The sequence below is a fragment of the Watersipora subatra genome, chromosome 10 (assembly GCF_963576615.1).
Source record: "Watersipora subatra chromosome 10, tzWatSuba1.1, whole genome shotgun sequence".
NCBI lineage: Eukaryota > Metazoa > Bryozoa > Gymnolaemata > Cheilostomatida > Watersiporidae > Watersipora > Watersipora subatra.
In genome coordinates, this window is record NC_088717.1 from 32,709,119 (window position 1) to 32,726,572 (window position 17,454).

General features: G+C 34.4%; 1 protein-coding gene across 1 annotated transcript; it reads left to right on the plus strand.

The window, feature by feature from the left end:
* Nucleotides 1-1,305: 1,305 nt before the first annotated feature.
* Nucleotides 1,306-9,353, plus strand: LOC137406979 (uncharacterized). The gene is made up of 6 exons (XM_068093580.1): nucleotides 1,306-1,386; nucleotides 2,449-2,476; nucleotides 6,350-7,402; nucleotides 8,040-8,168; nucleotides 8,349-8,394; nucleotides 9,035-9,353. Exons 1-6 carry the CDS (start codon nucleotides 1,325-1,327, stop codon nucleotides 9,214-9,216), a joined length of 1,500 nt encoding a protein of 499 aa, XP_067949681.1. The 5' UTR covers nucleotides 1,306-1,324; the 3' UTR covers nucleotides 9,217-9,353.
* The last annotated feature ends 8,101 nt before the right edge of the window (nucleotides 9,354-17,454 follow it).

Consider the following 17,454-nt stretch of genomic DNA (forward strand, 5'->3'; position numbering starts at 1 on the left):
GATTCTTTAAAGATATTTACCATAGCATATGTCAACACACTAAAGATATCTACCATAGCATATGTCAACACACTAAAGATATCTACCATAGCATATGTTAACACTTTAAAGATATCTGCCATAGCATATGTCAACACACTAAAGATATCTACCATAGCATATGTCAACACACTAAAGATATCTACCATGGCATATGTCAACACACTAAAGATATCTACCATAGCATATGTCAACACACTAAAGATATCTACCATAACAGGTGTCAACACACTAAAGATATCTGCCATAGCATATGTCAACACACTAAAGATATCTACCATAGCATTTGTCAACACACTAAAGATATCTACCATAGAAGGTGTTAACAGTCTAAAAATATCTATCATAGAAAATGTTACCACTTTAAAGATATCTATCTTAGAAGGCGTTAACACTCTGCAGATATCTATTTTAGAAGATGTTAACACTTTAAATATATCTACCATAGAAGGTGTTAACACTTTAAAGATGTCTACCATAGAAGATGTTAACACTCTAAAGATATCTATTATAGAAATTGTTAACATTTTAAAAGATATCTACCATAGCAGGTGTTAACACTTTAAAAATATCTACATATCATAGAAGGTGTTAACAACTTAAAGAAAAATAGCAGACATATTTTTAGGATGCCTGAAAATATCGTAGGTAACCCAGTCTCACATATTCTATATGAATGGCTTGCCAAGATGAGAATTTGTTTATAAACTGTTAAACTTTTGAGAATATTTCACATGGTTGTCAATTTATTCTGACTATTTACATCATCTCCAACCTTTTTTTGAGGTCAAATATATTTAGAAATTTAGCAATAATCAGTTTGTCTTACCTGTATACAGTAGTTCAAATTTGTTTAAATCGATCTTTTATTATTATAAAGTGATAATAATGGCATTGGAGTTATTACAATAATTAAATGCAACAGTCTGGATCTGGCTATACAAGGCAAGTAAAACAATTCTGCATTTGTTAACTAATTTTTTGCAGTATGTAATCTTTGTTGAAAAAACTTTGTAAGAAAAGCTTCTTTTGAAGAGTGGAATATTTGCAGTCATTCGCTTTCTACAATTTTAATGAGGTGACAATTGTTCGGCCGTTCAAGTGTAGAAACTCAGTGACTATCCTAGCGGATGAAACAAATCCTATCACAGCTGTTATTGCGCTTGTTCTTCATTGGAATTTATGATTGCCATGACAATTAGCTCTACATAAAACACATAAGCTGTTTCAGTGTGTAAAGCTGAGCAGTCTCTTATGAGGCATAAACACAAACTGACTTCTTAACATGTTGTCTGATATAGTTTTAGTTATCGCTTTTGGCATGGTGGCTGGCCAAGGGAGTAGTGGGTAAGTAAGCTGTGCTGAGTGGCTGTGTGTCAACATGTACATGCATCTTGTTTATTAAGTACAAATACCCTGGCTGTCTGGTTTGTTGTGAGAGATCCTCATGTGTGCTGATAAGGCACAGAGAATAATTATATCACTTCGATTCTAAAGCATAAAATTATTGCAGCCAGTGGTACGAGCTACCAACTGCACTTTTGTTGCAGTGAAACCAATTGTCAAGAGTTCAAATCCTGTGCAATATAATATTTTTCTTAACCTCAATCGAGGCTTAAGACCGATGAACAGATCAACAAACTCATTTTATTTGAGTAAAGATTAATTACATGAAGTTTTCACAAATTTGAGACACTGTCTGATGTCTGTATCATGCGCAAGAGTTAGGGAGTTGCCTTATTGCACCATGAATAGCTGTTTAGCGTGCACAGCTTGTTAGCATTTATGGTAATGCAATATTAAAAGACTCGTATATGCTAAGTTATATAGTGGAGTATGTCTGGTTATGCTAAGTTATATAGTGGAGTATGTCTGGTTATGCTAAGTTATATAGTGGAGTATGTCTGGTTATGCTAAGTTATATAGTGGAGTATGTCTGGTTATGCTAAGTTATATAGTGGAGTATGTCTGGTTATGCTAAGTTATATAGTGGAGTATGTCTGGTTATGCTAAGTTATATAGTGGAGTATGTCTGGTTATGCTAAGTTATATAGTGGAGTATGTCTGGTTATGCTAAGTTATATAGTGGAGTATGTCTGGTTATGCTAAGTTATATAGTGGAGTATGTCTGGTTATGCTAAGTTATATAGTGGAGTATGTCTGGTAAGATCCTTTCCAATTGAAAGCATATACAACATAAATTTCTCTAATCTCATGGAGGTCATTTGAAGGCTCCATATGGAGCTGAAGTTTAATCCAGTGTAGCTGTACCTTCCTTGAGATGACTAACTTTTAGTGAGTCATCAGGGAGTTGGGAAGGTTTTATGTTAATTAACTTTGAATAGATGTTGACACTCTCTATGGTTTATAGCTGCTAGTCATTGATGAGATTTATAATTTCTATTGTAGAGATCCTACCGGAGGGAACTCATTATCTGTAAGTATTACAGACTCTGCACATGGTTCATTCAACAGCAGATGCACTGCTACTCGATGTCTAGTTAGTTTGACCATTGCCTCTTTAATTATTACTACACTGTGACATCACCAGATATATTATTACTACACTGTGACATCACCAGATATGTTGTTATTACTCTGCGACATCAATAGATATATTGTTATTACACTGTGACATCACCAGATATATTGTTATTACACTGTGACATCACCAGATATATTGTTATTACACTGTGACATCACCAGATATATTGTTATTACACTGTGACATCACCAGATATATTGTTATTACTCTGCGACATCAATAGATATATTGTTATTACACTGTGACTTCACCAGATATATTGTTATTACACTGTGACATCAATAGATATATTGTTATTACTCTGTGACATCAATAGATATATTGTTATTACACTGTGACATCAATAGATATATTGTTATTACAGTGTGACATCAATAGATATATTGTTATTACACTGTGACATCACCAGATATATTGTTATTACACTGTGACATCACCAGATATATTGTTATTACACTGTGACATCACCAGATATATTGTTATTACACTGTGACATCACCAAATATTTTACTCTGCTGATTTTCAGAACAATCTTATATGACCACTAAGGGAAGGGATATGCTTTTTGTTGCTTTATTGGCTCTAACATTATAGAACTTCAAGTTCTTAACACTAGTCAATCAATTTAATAAGTTGTTTATATAAAATACTTGCGGTTGACAGTTGACTAAAAGTGGATGGACACTGATCAAAGTGTCATTTTAATGCTGTTTATTAAGTTTAAAAGGTTATAGTGTGTAATAATATTTCTTATCATTTAGTTGTTTGCTGACTACCTGACTATGTCTTCTCTTGACTGCAGATGTTATTGATGTTAGCATTTCTTCTTTCATCATAATGTTGAGTGACAAATTGTCAGCCATAATCATAGTACTGCGATAGAAATTATTGGTCCCAGTTGTTGATGTAGATACCAGATAATAGAATATGTTAGCTGATCATTTTAAATTTATCTGCCATATAATCTTGTGATGCGTGTTCAATCATTGAACGTTTTTGTTCCTCAGATAGGTTGCAGCATTGTTATCAGGCTCTCTTATTACCATAGTTACAGTACACATTTGTCACCATAGTTACAGTATAAATTTGCTGAATGGTATGTCTTGAGCCTGTAGGGTTTGAATTAACCTGATTTTAATTTGGATCGAGTTGTTTTGTAATTCTATTTTGTTTTACTAATTTATATCTGATTAGAATTAGGACAGCTAAAATGTGCAACACAGCTAAGTATATGTATAGCGATGTGTAAAAATACTTCAAAGAAAGAACTCGCTTTTGAAAGTGCCCATAATATTGTCCTAGTCTAATTTCTAAACTTCAAAAAACAACTGACATTACTGATGGCCAGCTAGGATGTGGTTATAGTTGGTAGGAGCAACAGAGTCACCTGTATGTGCTGACCACACAGTTTAAGAAGTAGCAAGTCTACTCACTGCTATTTATTTATTGGCACGCATAATTCTTTTATGCTTCAACGTTAAGTTGATAAAAAAAAGTTAGAGCATCGTATCAACTAGTTGAGAATGATCTTATTCAATAATTTAGTGGTGAATATATTGTATATATATTGTATATATATTGTATACATTGCACATATATATATATTCTATGTATATTGTATATATATATTGCATTTATATTGTATATATGTTGCATATCGTATATATATTTGCTGTTTATTGTATATGTATTGTCTTACATTGTATATTAATTGTTTATACATTTTATATCTATTGTATGTATGTTGCATATACTGTATATATATTGTATAAATTGCATAAAAGTTGTACATATGTTGTACATAATGTATATATTTTGTGTATATCGCATATATAAGTATATCTATTGTACATTTCTTTTTTGCATATATTGTCAAATGGCATAATACAAAGACTATAAGCTCAGTGTTTGCGGATCAAAATTAGCAAGATACTGAAATGCGATCAATAATGTGCAGGACAACAAACCCCTTTCAACATTAATTGTTTGGCCTTGACCTAGCCATGCACATAACCTTGTACAAACCAATGACAACTGCTTTGAATGGCCTGCATATAAACTGTTTTTACCTATTCAGCTATATTGCTGTCAAGTTAAAATTTCAACACCTATGACACAATTACTCATTTTAACTCTTCAGTTTCTGTTATCGAATGTTTGCATCCAAACAAAGTTTTCGTAGTCCATGTTTGAGCGACACATGACTAGCTAATCAGGCAGGCCTTACTGAGCACCAACTGATCTTTTAACAAACAAGCTTTTAGCAGCTGACATTTCCTCTGACACACCTGAGTGAAGTCTTAACCCTAACCATGCACTGAAACACAAATGCATGCAACTTACTTCTCACAAGATTTATATGGTACCATGAATGTGCATTTTGAGTAATTTATTTGGTCTGACATTTCCTCTGACACACCTGAGTGAAGTCTTAACCCTAACCATGCACTGAAACACAAATGCATGCAACTCACTTCTCACAAGATTTATATGGTACCATGAATGTGCATTTTGAGTAATTTATTTGGTACCCTGAATGTGCCTTTTGAGTGATTGATATGGTACCCTGAATGTGCCTTTTTGAGTGATTTATATGATAACCTGAATGTGCCTCTTAAGTGGTTTATATGGTACCCTGAATGTGCCTTTTGAATGATTTATATGGTACCCTGAATGTGCCCTTGGAGTGATTTATTTGGTACCCTGAATGTGCCCTTGGAGTGACCTAGAATGTGTAGCTTAAAAGATGTTTTTCACTTTGATGTTCTTAAAAAAGAGCTACTAATAATCATTATTGGCAGATGTAGCATTGCAGTGGCCCTAAGTGTTTTCGGAATATAACTTTTCTATAGCCACAAGAGTAGTATAATAGTAGGCTTGGCAGCCGCACAAACACGATGTGGTGCGGTAGACATTATGACACATTGAAATTAACAAGTCTAATACGAAAAAGCGTGTTTGCTATTTGCGATAGATCAAACTTGAACTGAAACTAACATTATCTGATCATGTGACTTACAATTCTCGCCATACGGCGCGAACGATTTCTACAGCTTTTTTCGACCATCATAGCGGACCAAAAGGCTCATCATTTTTATCAGAATATGATATGCAATTGTTCAAGCTAAGTTTAAAAAATTAAACATATTTTTATGCTAAGTTTTGAGATATCAGTGATCAAAGTCGCAGCATTACGATGCCGATAAAATAGACGCGTAAGAACAATAGACATGGTTTTTATTGCAAGCGTGAAGTATATTTGTGAAAATATTTCGACGAATAAGGATGCATGAAAGTGTAAACATAAACCATCTCGCACACATACGTCACATTTTAGCCGTTTTGGAAAACGAATCCAAACTATCGCGGTCTCCTGTGGCTGCGATTTTCTGTTCGTTTTTGAGCTTTTAAGAGCTTTTAATCACATTCCCACATATTTGGCACCTACAACACAACATAGTAAGACATGGCGAATCTTTAGATACCAAATAACTGTAATGTGAATTTTATTGCAAGTCAACCTTTAAAGTGCGTAAATGTTTTGATTATTTATGAATGATGTACTATGGACTCTGGTTTGCATTACAAATTTGGCTCACGATTCTTTAGATGAGCCATTTGGAACTTTAAATCGAATTGATTATTTTTACATGAAACCGTTTATACTAATACAAAGTTATATTTAAGTAAAACAATACTACACATTTGGAGAGAATTCTCAATATTTCTGTAAACTTCTGTATTTCTTGAATTTTTCTGTTTCAGGCTTCAATCTGCACTCGAATCGGTTGTCCTCCTCCACCATCTGAAGGATGTGTAAACATTGGAACAACCTTCCCGAATGGTCCTAACTGCCCTTCTTGTAGAGTATGCAATGATCCACCAACTACCACCCCACCACTAGTCATCTGTACTCGAATCGGTTGTCCTCCTCCACCATCTGAAGGATGTGTAAACATTGGAACAACCTTCCCTAATGGCCCTGACTGTCCTGGATGTAGCGTTTGTAATGATGTGACTCCTCCAGTTATCTGTACTCTAATTGCTTGTCCCCCTCCACCTCCTGCAGGTTGTGTTAACATTGGAACAACTTTCCCTAATGGCCCAAACTGTCCAAGGTGTCGAGTTTGTAATGATCCACCAACTACCACCCCACCACTAGTCATCTGTACTCGAATCGGTTGTCCCCCTCCACCATCTGAAAGATGTGTTAACATTGGAACAACCTTCCCGAATGGCCCTGACTGTCCTGGATGTACTGTTTGTAGTGATGTGACTCCTCCAGTCATCTGTACTCTAATTGCTTGTCCCCCTCCACCTCCTGCGGGTTGTGTTAACATTGGAACAACCTTCCCTAATGGCCCAAACTGTCCAAGGTGTCGAGTTTGTAATGATCCACCAACTACCACCCCACTACTAGTCATCTGTACTCGAATCGGTTGTCCCCCTCCACCATCTGCAGGTTGTGTTAACATTGGAACAACCTTCCCTAATGGCCCTGACTGTCCTGGATGTAGAGTATGCAATGATCCATCAACTACCACTTCACCACTAGTCATCTGTACTCGAATCGGTTGTCCCCCTCCACCATCTGAAGGATGTGTTAACATTGGAACAACCTTCCCGAATGGCCCTGACTGTCCTGGATGTACCGTTTGTAATGATGTGACTCCTCAAGTTATCTGTACACAAATCGCTTGCCCTCCTCGCCCACCTCCAGAATGTATCAATATTGGTACAACTTTTCCTAATGGTCCTAACTGTCCAGCATGCAGAGTTTGTAATGACCCAACATCAACCCAACCTCCTTCGCAACAGGTAATTGTTTCAGCTTTGATTAATAATGTTCAACTATATTTTGCCAAGTCTTTTAGTAGTTTCAACCTAGCGCGAGTCGCTGTTATGATAAGAGTATGGGATAAAAATCTGACGATATATGTAAAGTTATTTTGGTAAGATGCAAGCATGTAGACTACTCAAACTCAAAGCTGTCTAATGTACACAAGTAAAGCACTCAGAATACATAGAGTTACTAACCAAACTTTCTTAATTATATACTAAGGGGCACTATGCTAACCAAGATGTTATACACTCCCTCTATGGCCTAATTGTATAGAAATCCTGACCTGCTAACAACAAGCTGGGGTTCAATTCTCAAGAAAGTCAATCATGGTGACAAGATTGATATCCAACCTTAAATTGCTTTCTGCGACTGAGCATGTCTCCAGTTGTGGAGGTTTCCTAGTCCCTGAACTCAGACATGTACAGACAAGATTGTAGAGCCATTATCTGGGCAACAATTCTCTTGAAAGCATGCACAGAATTTGCTTGCAGTAGGTTAAGGAAGCATCACACTTGACCTTCAAGGGATTGCTCGCATACGTCTCTAGTTCTCTAAATATGTTCTAATACTACTGGCTTATTGATGATAGAAGCTTCCAGAATCAATTTTTAGAGATGCACAAGAAGAAGATGTGACAAGCCTCCACCACCTCAAGGTTGTGTAAATATTAGAAACTCATACCCTAATGGGCCGAACTGTGAACCACCCTGTCCATACTGTGTAGATTCTCCGCCAACATTGGTAAGCTCCTGAAAGCAAACTTGGACTGTAATGACACTGCTCATGATTTTCCGTTATCCAACTTTTACTGTCATCGAATAATGTTAGTCTGAAAACTTTTGATCAGCATAGTTGGAAGCCCAAAGTCTAAGTCAGCTGTAGGAACAACCGAAAAAATTTATTTATTTGTTTGTTTTGCAGGCTTCAGTATTGGGTGTTCTTGTCATCAACTCTTGCATGTCAACAAGTAAGTATGTGGCTAGATATTGCTTGACGGTTCTTGGGGTTGATAACAAGTCTTCTGAGAAAGCACTTCTAACGCTAGACATGATTATATTTGTTCTACTCTTGACATACATTTGCACACATACATGTTGCAACACAACCTGCACCATTTTCCCAGTGGTTTTAAACGTTGAATGTATCAATTCATATATTTTTGGTGCTTTGAACTTGGTTACAAAGCTTCTGTTAAATTGTGCTCTTGGCTTTAGACTACTAAATGTGGCCTTGATTGACTGTATTTAGATGAATATGGCCTTGACTAATTTTAGGCAACTGAATATGGCCTTGGCTCACTATAGAAAACTGAATATGGTCTTGACTCACTATAGACAACTGAATATGGTCTTGACACACTATAGGCAACTGAATGGGAAAACTGTGTTTTCCCATTCAGTTGTCTTCAATGAAAGACCACTTTAGGTTGCCTTGCATTCAATGAAACCTCACTGAAATAGAAATGAAGCTCTCAAACAAATTAAGAGAGGTATGAGATATAGATTAGCTATACTAGATATAGATTAGCTATACTATATATAGATTAGCTATACTAGATATAGATTAGCTATACTAGATATAGATTAACTAGACTATCATATTTTTAGATTCCTACTTCAGCACTGAGCTCGGTAACTGTCAAAAGTTTTCTAACTCTGCATCCCCTCCTGCTACCAATGCTGTTGCTTTAAGCCAGCCACAGCTGTGCAGCTCTGGAACACTCTTCGACCTACGGATATGCGGGTGCAACCATGCTAGGAATGTAGATACAACTACCTGTAGGTCATGAGCTCTCCGGACTAACTACTCCTATTTTATATTAAAAACCATGCAAATATAAATTACTAAATCATTTGTATCATGTGTTGCATACTGATTTCAAACTGAAATATTTAATCAGCAATAAAATGTATGTTTTCTGTCTGATTTATCAACTCACTCTCTCTTGTTCAGAAGTAAATCCCTGAACAATTAGATTAGGGTAGCCTCAGTTCCTATATATATATACCCATATTTCCGAGTTAGGAGTTGAATAAATATATACCAGTTAGGAGGTTGCGGAATATAAGGGATTAGGAGTTAACGCAAATATATATGGGTAAGCCTCCTATATGGTCTAATTTATCTACATTGTAGATATATATATATTTATTCACCTCCTAATTATTATATATTTTTATGGAAATTTTAGGAGAATATGGTATCATACAATATATATTCATCGCCTTATCATACTTTGTATATATGCATTCTAGAAAAACTGTCAAAACTTGGAGAATGTCTAGATGGTTGTTGTAAATTACATATCAATTTGAAGGTAAAATAATTCATACCTCAATGAGTAAGCAAAAATAATGATTACCAGTTAGCAGATTGCTACAAATTACACATAAATTAGAATGTTACCATTGTAACTTATGTAATAGTTACAATGGAAACATTACATAGCATGGCATAGCTTACATACCCTTTAGTAAGATGCCGTAACTTATATCATTTAGGAGTTTGCTATAACTTGTTTCTTTTAGAAGCTGCTCTGATTTACATATAATAAAGTATGTTGCTATAACTTATAGATCATTTGAGAAATTGATATAATTTGAATTTCACATAGCTGGTAGCAATTATCTATATATCAGTTAGGAGGCTGCTATGGATTATATATTAATTAGGAGGCAGCTGATATTTATATATCATTTAGGAGGTTGCTATAACTTACATATCATTGCAGAGGCTGCTATGAGTTACATATAATTTAGGATGTTGCTATCACTTATAGATCACCTAAGACCTTGCTATAATTTGAATTTTCCATAGTTGATAGCTATTATTTATATATCAGTTAGGAGGCTGCTATGGATTATATATTAATTAGGAGGCTGCTGATATTTATATATCATTTAGGAGGTTGCTATAATTTACATATCATTGCAGAGGCTGCTATGAGTTACATATAATTTAGGATGTTGCTATCACTTGTAGATCACCTAAGACCTTGCTATAATTTGAATTTTCCATAGTTGATAGCTATTATTTATATATCAGTTAGGAGGGTGCAATGGATTATATATTAATTAGGAGGCTGCTGATATTTATGTATCATTTAGGAGGTTGCTATAACTTACATATCATTGCAGAGGCTGCTATGAGTTTCATATAATTTAGGATGATGCTATCACTTATAGATCACCTAAGACCTTGCTATATTTTGAATTTTCCATCGTTGATAGCTATTATTTCTATATCAGTTAGGAGACTGCTATGAATTACATATTAATTAGGAGGCTGCTGATATTTATATATCATTTAGAAGGTTGCTATAACTTACATATCATTGCAGAGGCTGCTATAAGTTACATGTAATTTAGGATGATGCTATCACTTATAGATCACCTAAGACCTTGCTATAATTTGAATTTTCATAGTTGATAGCTATTATTTATATATCAGTTAGGAGGCTGCTATGAATTATATATTAATTAGGAGGCTGCTGATATTTATATATTGTTTAGGAGGTTGCTAGAACTTACATATCATTGCAGATGCTGCTATGAGTTACATATAATTTAGGATGTTGCTATCACTTATAGATCACCTAAGACCTTGCTATAATTTGAATTTTCCATAGTTGATAGCAATTATTTATATATCAGTTAGTAGGCTGCTATGAATTATATATTAATTAGGAGGCTGCTGATATTTATATATCATTTAGGAGGTTGCTATATCTTACATATCATTGCAGAGGTTGCTATGAGTTACATAGAATTTAGGATGTTGCTATGACTTATAGATCACATAAGAGTTTACTACAATTTGAATTTCATATAGTTGGTAGCTACTATTTTGTATATCAGTTAAGAGGCTGCTATGAATTATATATTAATTAGGAGGCTGCTGCTATTCATATATCAATTAGGAGGTTGCTATAACTTACATATCATTGCAGAGGCTGCTATGGGTTACATATAATTTAGGATGTTGCTATCACTTATAGATCACCTAAGACCTTGCTATAATTTGAATTTTCCATAGTTGATAGATATTATCTATATATCATTTAGTAGGCTGCAATGAATTATATATAAATTAGGAGGCTGCTGCTATTTTTACATCATTTAGGAGGTTGCGATAACTTACATATCATTGCAGAGGTTGCTATGAGTTACATAGAATTTAGGATGCTGCTATGACTTATAGATCACATAAGAGTTTACTATAATTTGAATTTCATATAGTTGGTAGCAACTATTTATATATCAGTTAGGAGGCTGCAATGAATTATATATTAATTAGGAGGCTGCTGCTATTTATATATCATTTAAGAGGTTTCTATAACTTACATATCATTGCAGAGGCTGCTATGGGTTACATATAATTTAGGATGCTGCTATCACTTATAGATCGCCTGAGAGTTTGCTATAATTTGAATTTCATATAGTTGGTAGCTACAGTACTATTTATATATCAGTTAGGAGACTGCTATGAATTATATATTAACTAGGTGGCTGCTGCTATTTATATATCATTTAGGAGGTTGCTATAACTTACATATCATTGCAGTGGTTGCTATGGGTTACATAGAATTTAGGATGTTGCTATGACTTATAGATCACAAAAGAGTTTACTATAATTTGAATTTTATATAGTTGGTAGCTACTATTTATATATCAGTTAGGAGGCTGCAATGAATTATATAGTAATTAGGAAGCTGCTGTTATTTATATATCATTTAGGAGGTTGCTATAACTTACATATCAATGCAGAGGTGCCATGGCTTACACATAATTTGGGATGTTGCTATCACTTATAGATCAACTAAGAGTCTGCTATAATCTGTACAATAAAACAACAATCTGTATAAAACAACAATAATTGTTGTTAGAACCTACATATTGTATAGTATGTTAAACTTTAACGTAGGAATCAATAAATTTGTATTTAAAACAACAACAGCCACCATGCTTGATACTAAAAAATTCAACTAGTCAAGTACCATAGAATGGTCGTTGCTTAGTCACCAAACGGAGTAAATTTATTCAGACGTCAAGTTTAATGCGATATTACAAAAGCCTCAACAACAAGAAGACCCTGCTGCCAGTTTAATTTTGCAGCTTCTTGAGTAAGTTGTGGGCTCGGGCATAAGTCATCATTATAATTTTCAAACACCAATTTCTTTTAACAGTATACAGCTCTGGCATTTTTGGTAGTTTGCCTCAATCTTCCGATCATGGCTTTTTGAACTCTCAATTTTCTTTTAGGCTGCATAACTTGCTGCTCACTAATATAAACGAATAATGTAACTCGATATTTGTAAATATGGTCTATGTTATAGTTTCTTATTCAGTCACATATCGCTGCTGCACTGCATACAAAAACTTAAAAAAAATTAGTTGGTAACAATGCATGGACGCAACTCAGTTACTGTGATTGCTAAAATGAAACACACACATTTTTGCTTGCTGTGCATATTATCTACAGTAATAATATGAATTACTTGCACAACATACTTAGTTACTCAATCTAACATACAATAACAGCAATGTCTTTCTATTCATCTTAAGCCACTCTTAGAACATTAAGTAAAAACATTTCCCCACTCGGGAATGGAGTGTCAGGTTGCAAAACCTGCGCAATACCACAGCACCATAAATTGGGTAGATTCCAAACAAGCCCATTGTGCCTATGTAGAACCCAGGGAAAAACTTAATGTCACATAGAGAGCCAATAAAAATACAATAACATTCTATCTTGAGGGCATTTTCGCTTTTCAAAACTTCTTTCTTACTGCAATTTATTGTTAGCAATGATCAGTCGGGCTGGACCCAGCGCAGTACCAAATTTTTTCTAACTTTAGATCTCTTGACTTTGGGTGGTTTTATTGATCAATAGTAATACTGAGTGCTATTATTCACATTTTACCAGTAATAATAATGCCCTGAACTGTCAAGAAATTGATAGAACATTCTACTCAGACACATTCACTTAAATTTGGAAAATGACCCAAAAAGATATATTTCTCATTGTGTAGTGAATTTCCGATTGTTTTTAGTCAAGCACAGCGTTCTAAGTAATTTTTTGGGCTTGTCGGTTTGACAGTAAGTTGTCAGTAGACTGGCTGCTGCGGCATATTTCCTTATATTTAGTTTTTCTTTAAAAGAATTATTATAATTTATCTTAGAGCTTGTTTCTTGAATAATACATCATAGTGTACAGTGCAGTACAACAGATAATATCTATTGTCGGTATTGTATTATCTATCATAGTCATTGTTTTATGCACATTTTCTGTACATAAAATAATAGCTAAGACTGCTTGATACAAAATAACTATACAAGTGCATTACTGCGGAGTTGGTCTCTTTTAGTCTTCAAAAAGAGCACATTTATTGACAAATACAACGCAATGATAATAAGAAGGTTCAACAACATAAAAAATTCAGCAGGCATTTTTTCTCGCAGCCTTCTTTAGCAAGTTGTTGGCTCGAGCCCGAATCACTGTAACACTTCTGTTAGGCAGCGTTGAGTGTTTAGCATCCAACACTGATCTTGTTGGCAGTTTGCCTGATTTTTCAGTCCAGTACTTGTCTAATTCTGCTATTTCCTCTGCACTTTACCGTTTTCTGCTGACTGAAATAGTAAATAATGTGAATTATCATTTATAAAAATCTGATAAGCTATGGCTTTGATGAATCACATATCATTGCTCAGCTCCATTCAAAAGTTAAATAAGCTGGTTTATGTGCTGCAAGTCAAAACAGAATTGACGGTTTCTAAGATACAAGTGAACAATAAGGACATTAATGCTCGTTAGTGTCATTTCTCATTTAGTAATATAATACTTAACCAATGTATTGTTATTCAAAACACACATATACTGTAGAAGGTACTTTGATGACCACTTCTATATACTACTTTAGTAGCTAATTATGAAACTAAATGGTGTGCCACTTGCATGCATGCGATAGAGCAGTTTGGATTTCTATTTGCTTCAAATTATTAGAGAAATGATCAGGATTAACATTTATTAAGCAGTCTCAATGGCCAGTGTTCAGAACGATTGCTGCTAAGCTTAGTGTGACCTGACTGGGTAGCTATTTATTGAGTCATTAATTAGGCTAATACTTGACCTATGGGGTCAAGCAATGTGGTTAAACACCATTGTTCAGGTGTTCATTGAAACCACTAATGCCTAGATTGCTCTAGATACCTAAATGCCTCTGACTAGGAGAGCTATGTTTTGTAACCTGACAGCAGCAGAACACAAAGACTAGTGTCAGCATTTATGTAGGCAACGAATTTGACTGAAATACTTGAAAAGTTAGACACCTTTATTTTTTCTACTGCATTTGAGCTACAGCAAAATAATCACGCTTGGTTCCCTAGTACATTGTGTTAGTTTAAAGCCACTTATCATAGCATCACCCACATTTAATCTGATGTCTGAAAATCACTCTTCGGTGTTGATAATCCATGTATGTCACTCTGCACTTATTTAAAATCAATGCATTTTTGATTAGATGCTACTACACAAAGAGAAATATACCCTTGGGTTCTTTTTTTAAATTCATGCATTAGTGATTTGCAAATATATGAAAGCAGAGCCTTATTTAAAACTAAAATCTTGTTGCGTCAATATTTGCAAAGTTATGCTTGCTATTTTAACCTTGACCCAAAACTCCAATATTATAACATTCTGAAATACAGCTAAATTGACATAAGGTAGAATCTTAATTTGAAGGCCATGTTCATTCGAGTGCTATTCTAGAAGTGTTGAAAACTAAAGTGTCACCCTTTAATTGACAACCACATCCAGCTGACTGCGACTTCAACATTCTTTGATCTTTGGATCCGATTTTGGACAGGATGGATAGAAAAATGTTGACAAATTTTTACTAACAATGACTCAGTTACAACAATAGCAATTAATACTTTTGTCAATGCATATTGAAGCGAGTTTTCTAACTTCTAAGCTTTACAGTGTTTTCGTTAAAGCTTTGAAAGCAGCACCGTGGAAATAATTAATAACTCTATCAGGCTGATAATAATTTTATTGTTTAAGCGGCCTTGATAGTTCGGCATATATGAAAAAACGGTTTAGCAAATATGATGAAATCTGTACTACTATTTGAGGCTAAAATTTCTTGCACATGCTACAGCATTAGAATAAGCAGTTAACGATGGCATTTTGCAAGCTCAACGCCCAGTGTATATGTTATCCCTGAATCACAGCTTAGTTTGTGTGTTATATAGTTTTTTATGTGTTTTTTTCAAAAGAAGTAACGTTCACTTGAACGGCGGCGTTCTATCTTTAACCGTCATCTATTATAGTACAGGTCTAGTAGAGGGGCGTTTAAATGAATGGGGATTCAATTAGAGATTACATAATATTTTATTAACCCTTTCACCGCTGCATGCGCATTTAGGCGAAATCAATGGACGACCGGCATATGTGCATGTTGCGAATTTCCTGGCAATTGCGTAGTAACTTAATTTTATTATTCGTTGACGACATAACTAACAGTCTTTAAGACTTTTTATGGTATTGACAGTGTTGTCCAAAAGTTTCCCTGTAAAATTACCCTAAACTCACGAAGCAATTTTAAATTTTTGTTTAGGACTTTTCAACATAAAAAGAAACATTTGTTCTTTCTGATTTTCGAAATATTTAGTGCTATTATAGCTTTCGCAAGTACATCCAGAATTGAAAACAGATAATTACTTATGTTGATAACATTATTGATGATTGTTGATGACTGACGGATTAAGATTTTAGTGATTACACATATAATTAAAGTAGCAGCTCCAATAGTGACTCCAATGGTGGTCAAAGTAATAGTTTTTGTAAGAGTAAGGAACATGGTAGAGCATTGTTTTTTGAGATTCGAAGGGATCGTAGCTTCACATAGCATTAGCAATGCACAAAGTAGGAATGCATTAAGTTTTTTGAATAGTACTATTTTTTAACGTGTTGGAAAAATAAAATCTATAACAAAAAGGTTTTAGATAGAGTTGAAGCTAATAAAGATTGAACATATATTATGAAGCAAAATCGACAATTTTTGCCACTATAATTGGAAGGGTTAAAAAATGCAGTGCCATGGCATTCAAACATAGATTTTATAGTAATATTATTTCATATAAATTTTTTGAAATAAAACTTTTATTAATGTGGCACGCTCTTGTGGAAACTAACTGTTAATCAGCAACATACCCCCTTCAAGAAAGCGTCCAGCTTTGCTTCGTACCATTTTCCATCTGGTGGATATAGTGCTTGGATGCGGTGACCAGGTTTCTACCAAAATAAGCAAAACAATTTTAATAGCCCAAACAGATGTTATGCAGATTAAAAAGTGATGCAAAAGATGCCTGTTGTTTTTAGGTTTTTCAGCAAACCCGTGTACCTACCTCCCATTACTAAAATTCTATGAAGCTGTAATATTTTATCTCATGCGATATTCTTCTACAAAATTGAAACATAGGTTTTAAAGCTTCAACAATTTAAAGGATTTCATTTACTCCAGTCACTTACTTATGACTCAGCCTCTAGTTTAAATCCGTATCAAATTACGACTAAAATGCATCAACTTGTTAATTACAATGAAAATAATACATTATCATAACTTTATACTGCCCTAAGCAAGCAAAACGCCATATCTGAAAAGTTTTTCAAAATTCACTTTTTTGTGCTTATATGTAATTTAGGTTGAGATCTAACATGTCTCGAAATTTCATATATCTGAGACCACCAGAAATAGCCCTTTTCACAATGTGCAAAACGCCCTATCCACATTTACCACACATAAAGTGGCAATCAAAGCGCTCTATCTGCAGATACAGCGTTTTGATTGGCCTGAACATACACAAAGTTGGACATTATGAGCAGCATTATGTAATCAAAGAGTATATAAACAAAGGGAAGCGAAACTGAAGCATATATATTTGGTTGTTTCAAGGCAGCTCATACAAGCTAGTGCACTTCTAAGTGCTCAATCTTATTGCTATATTTTTTATCATAATATATTTAT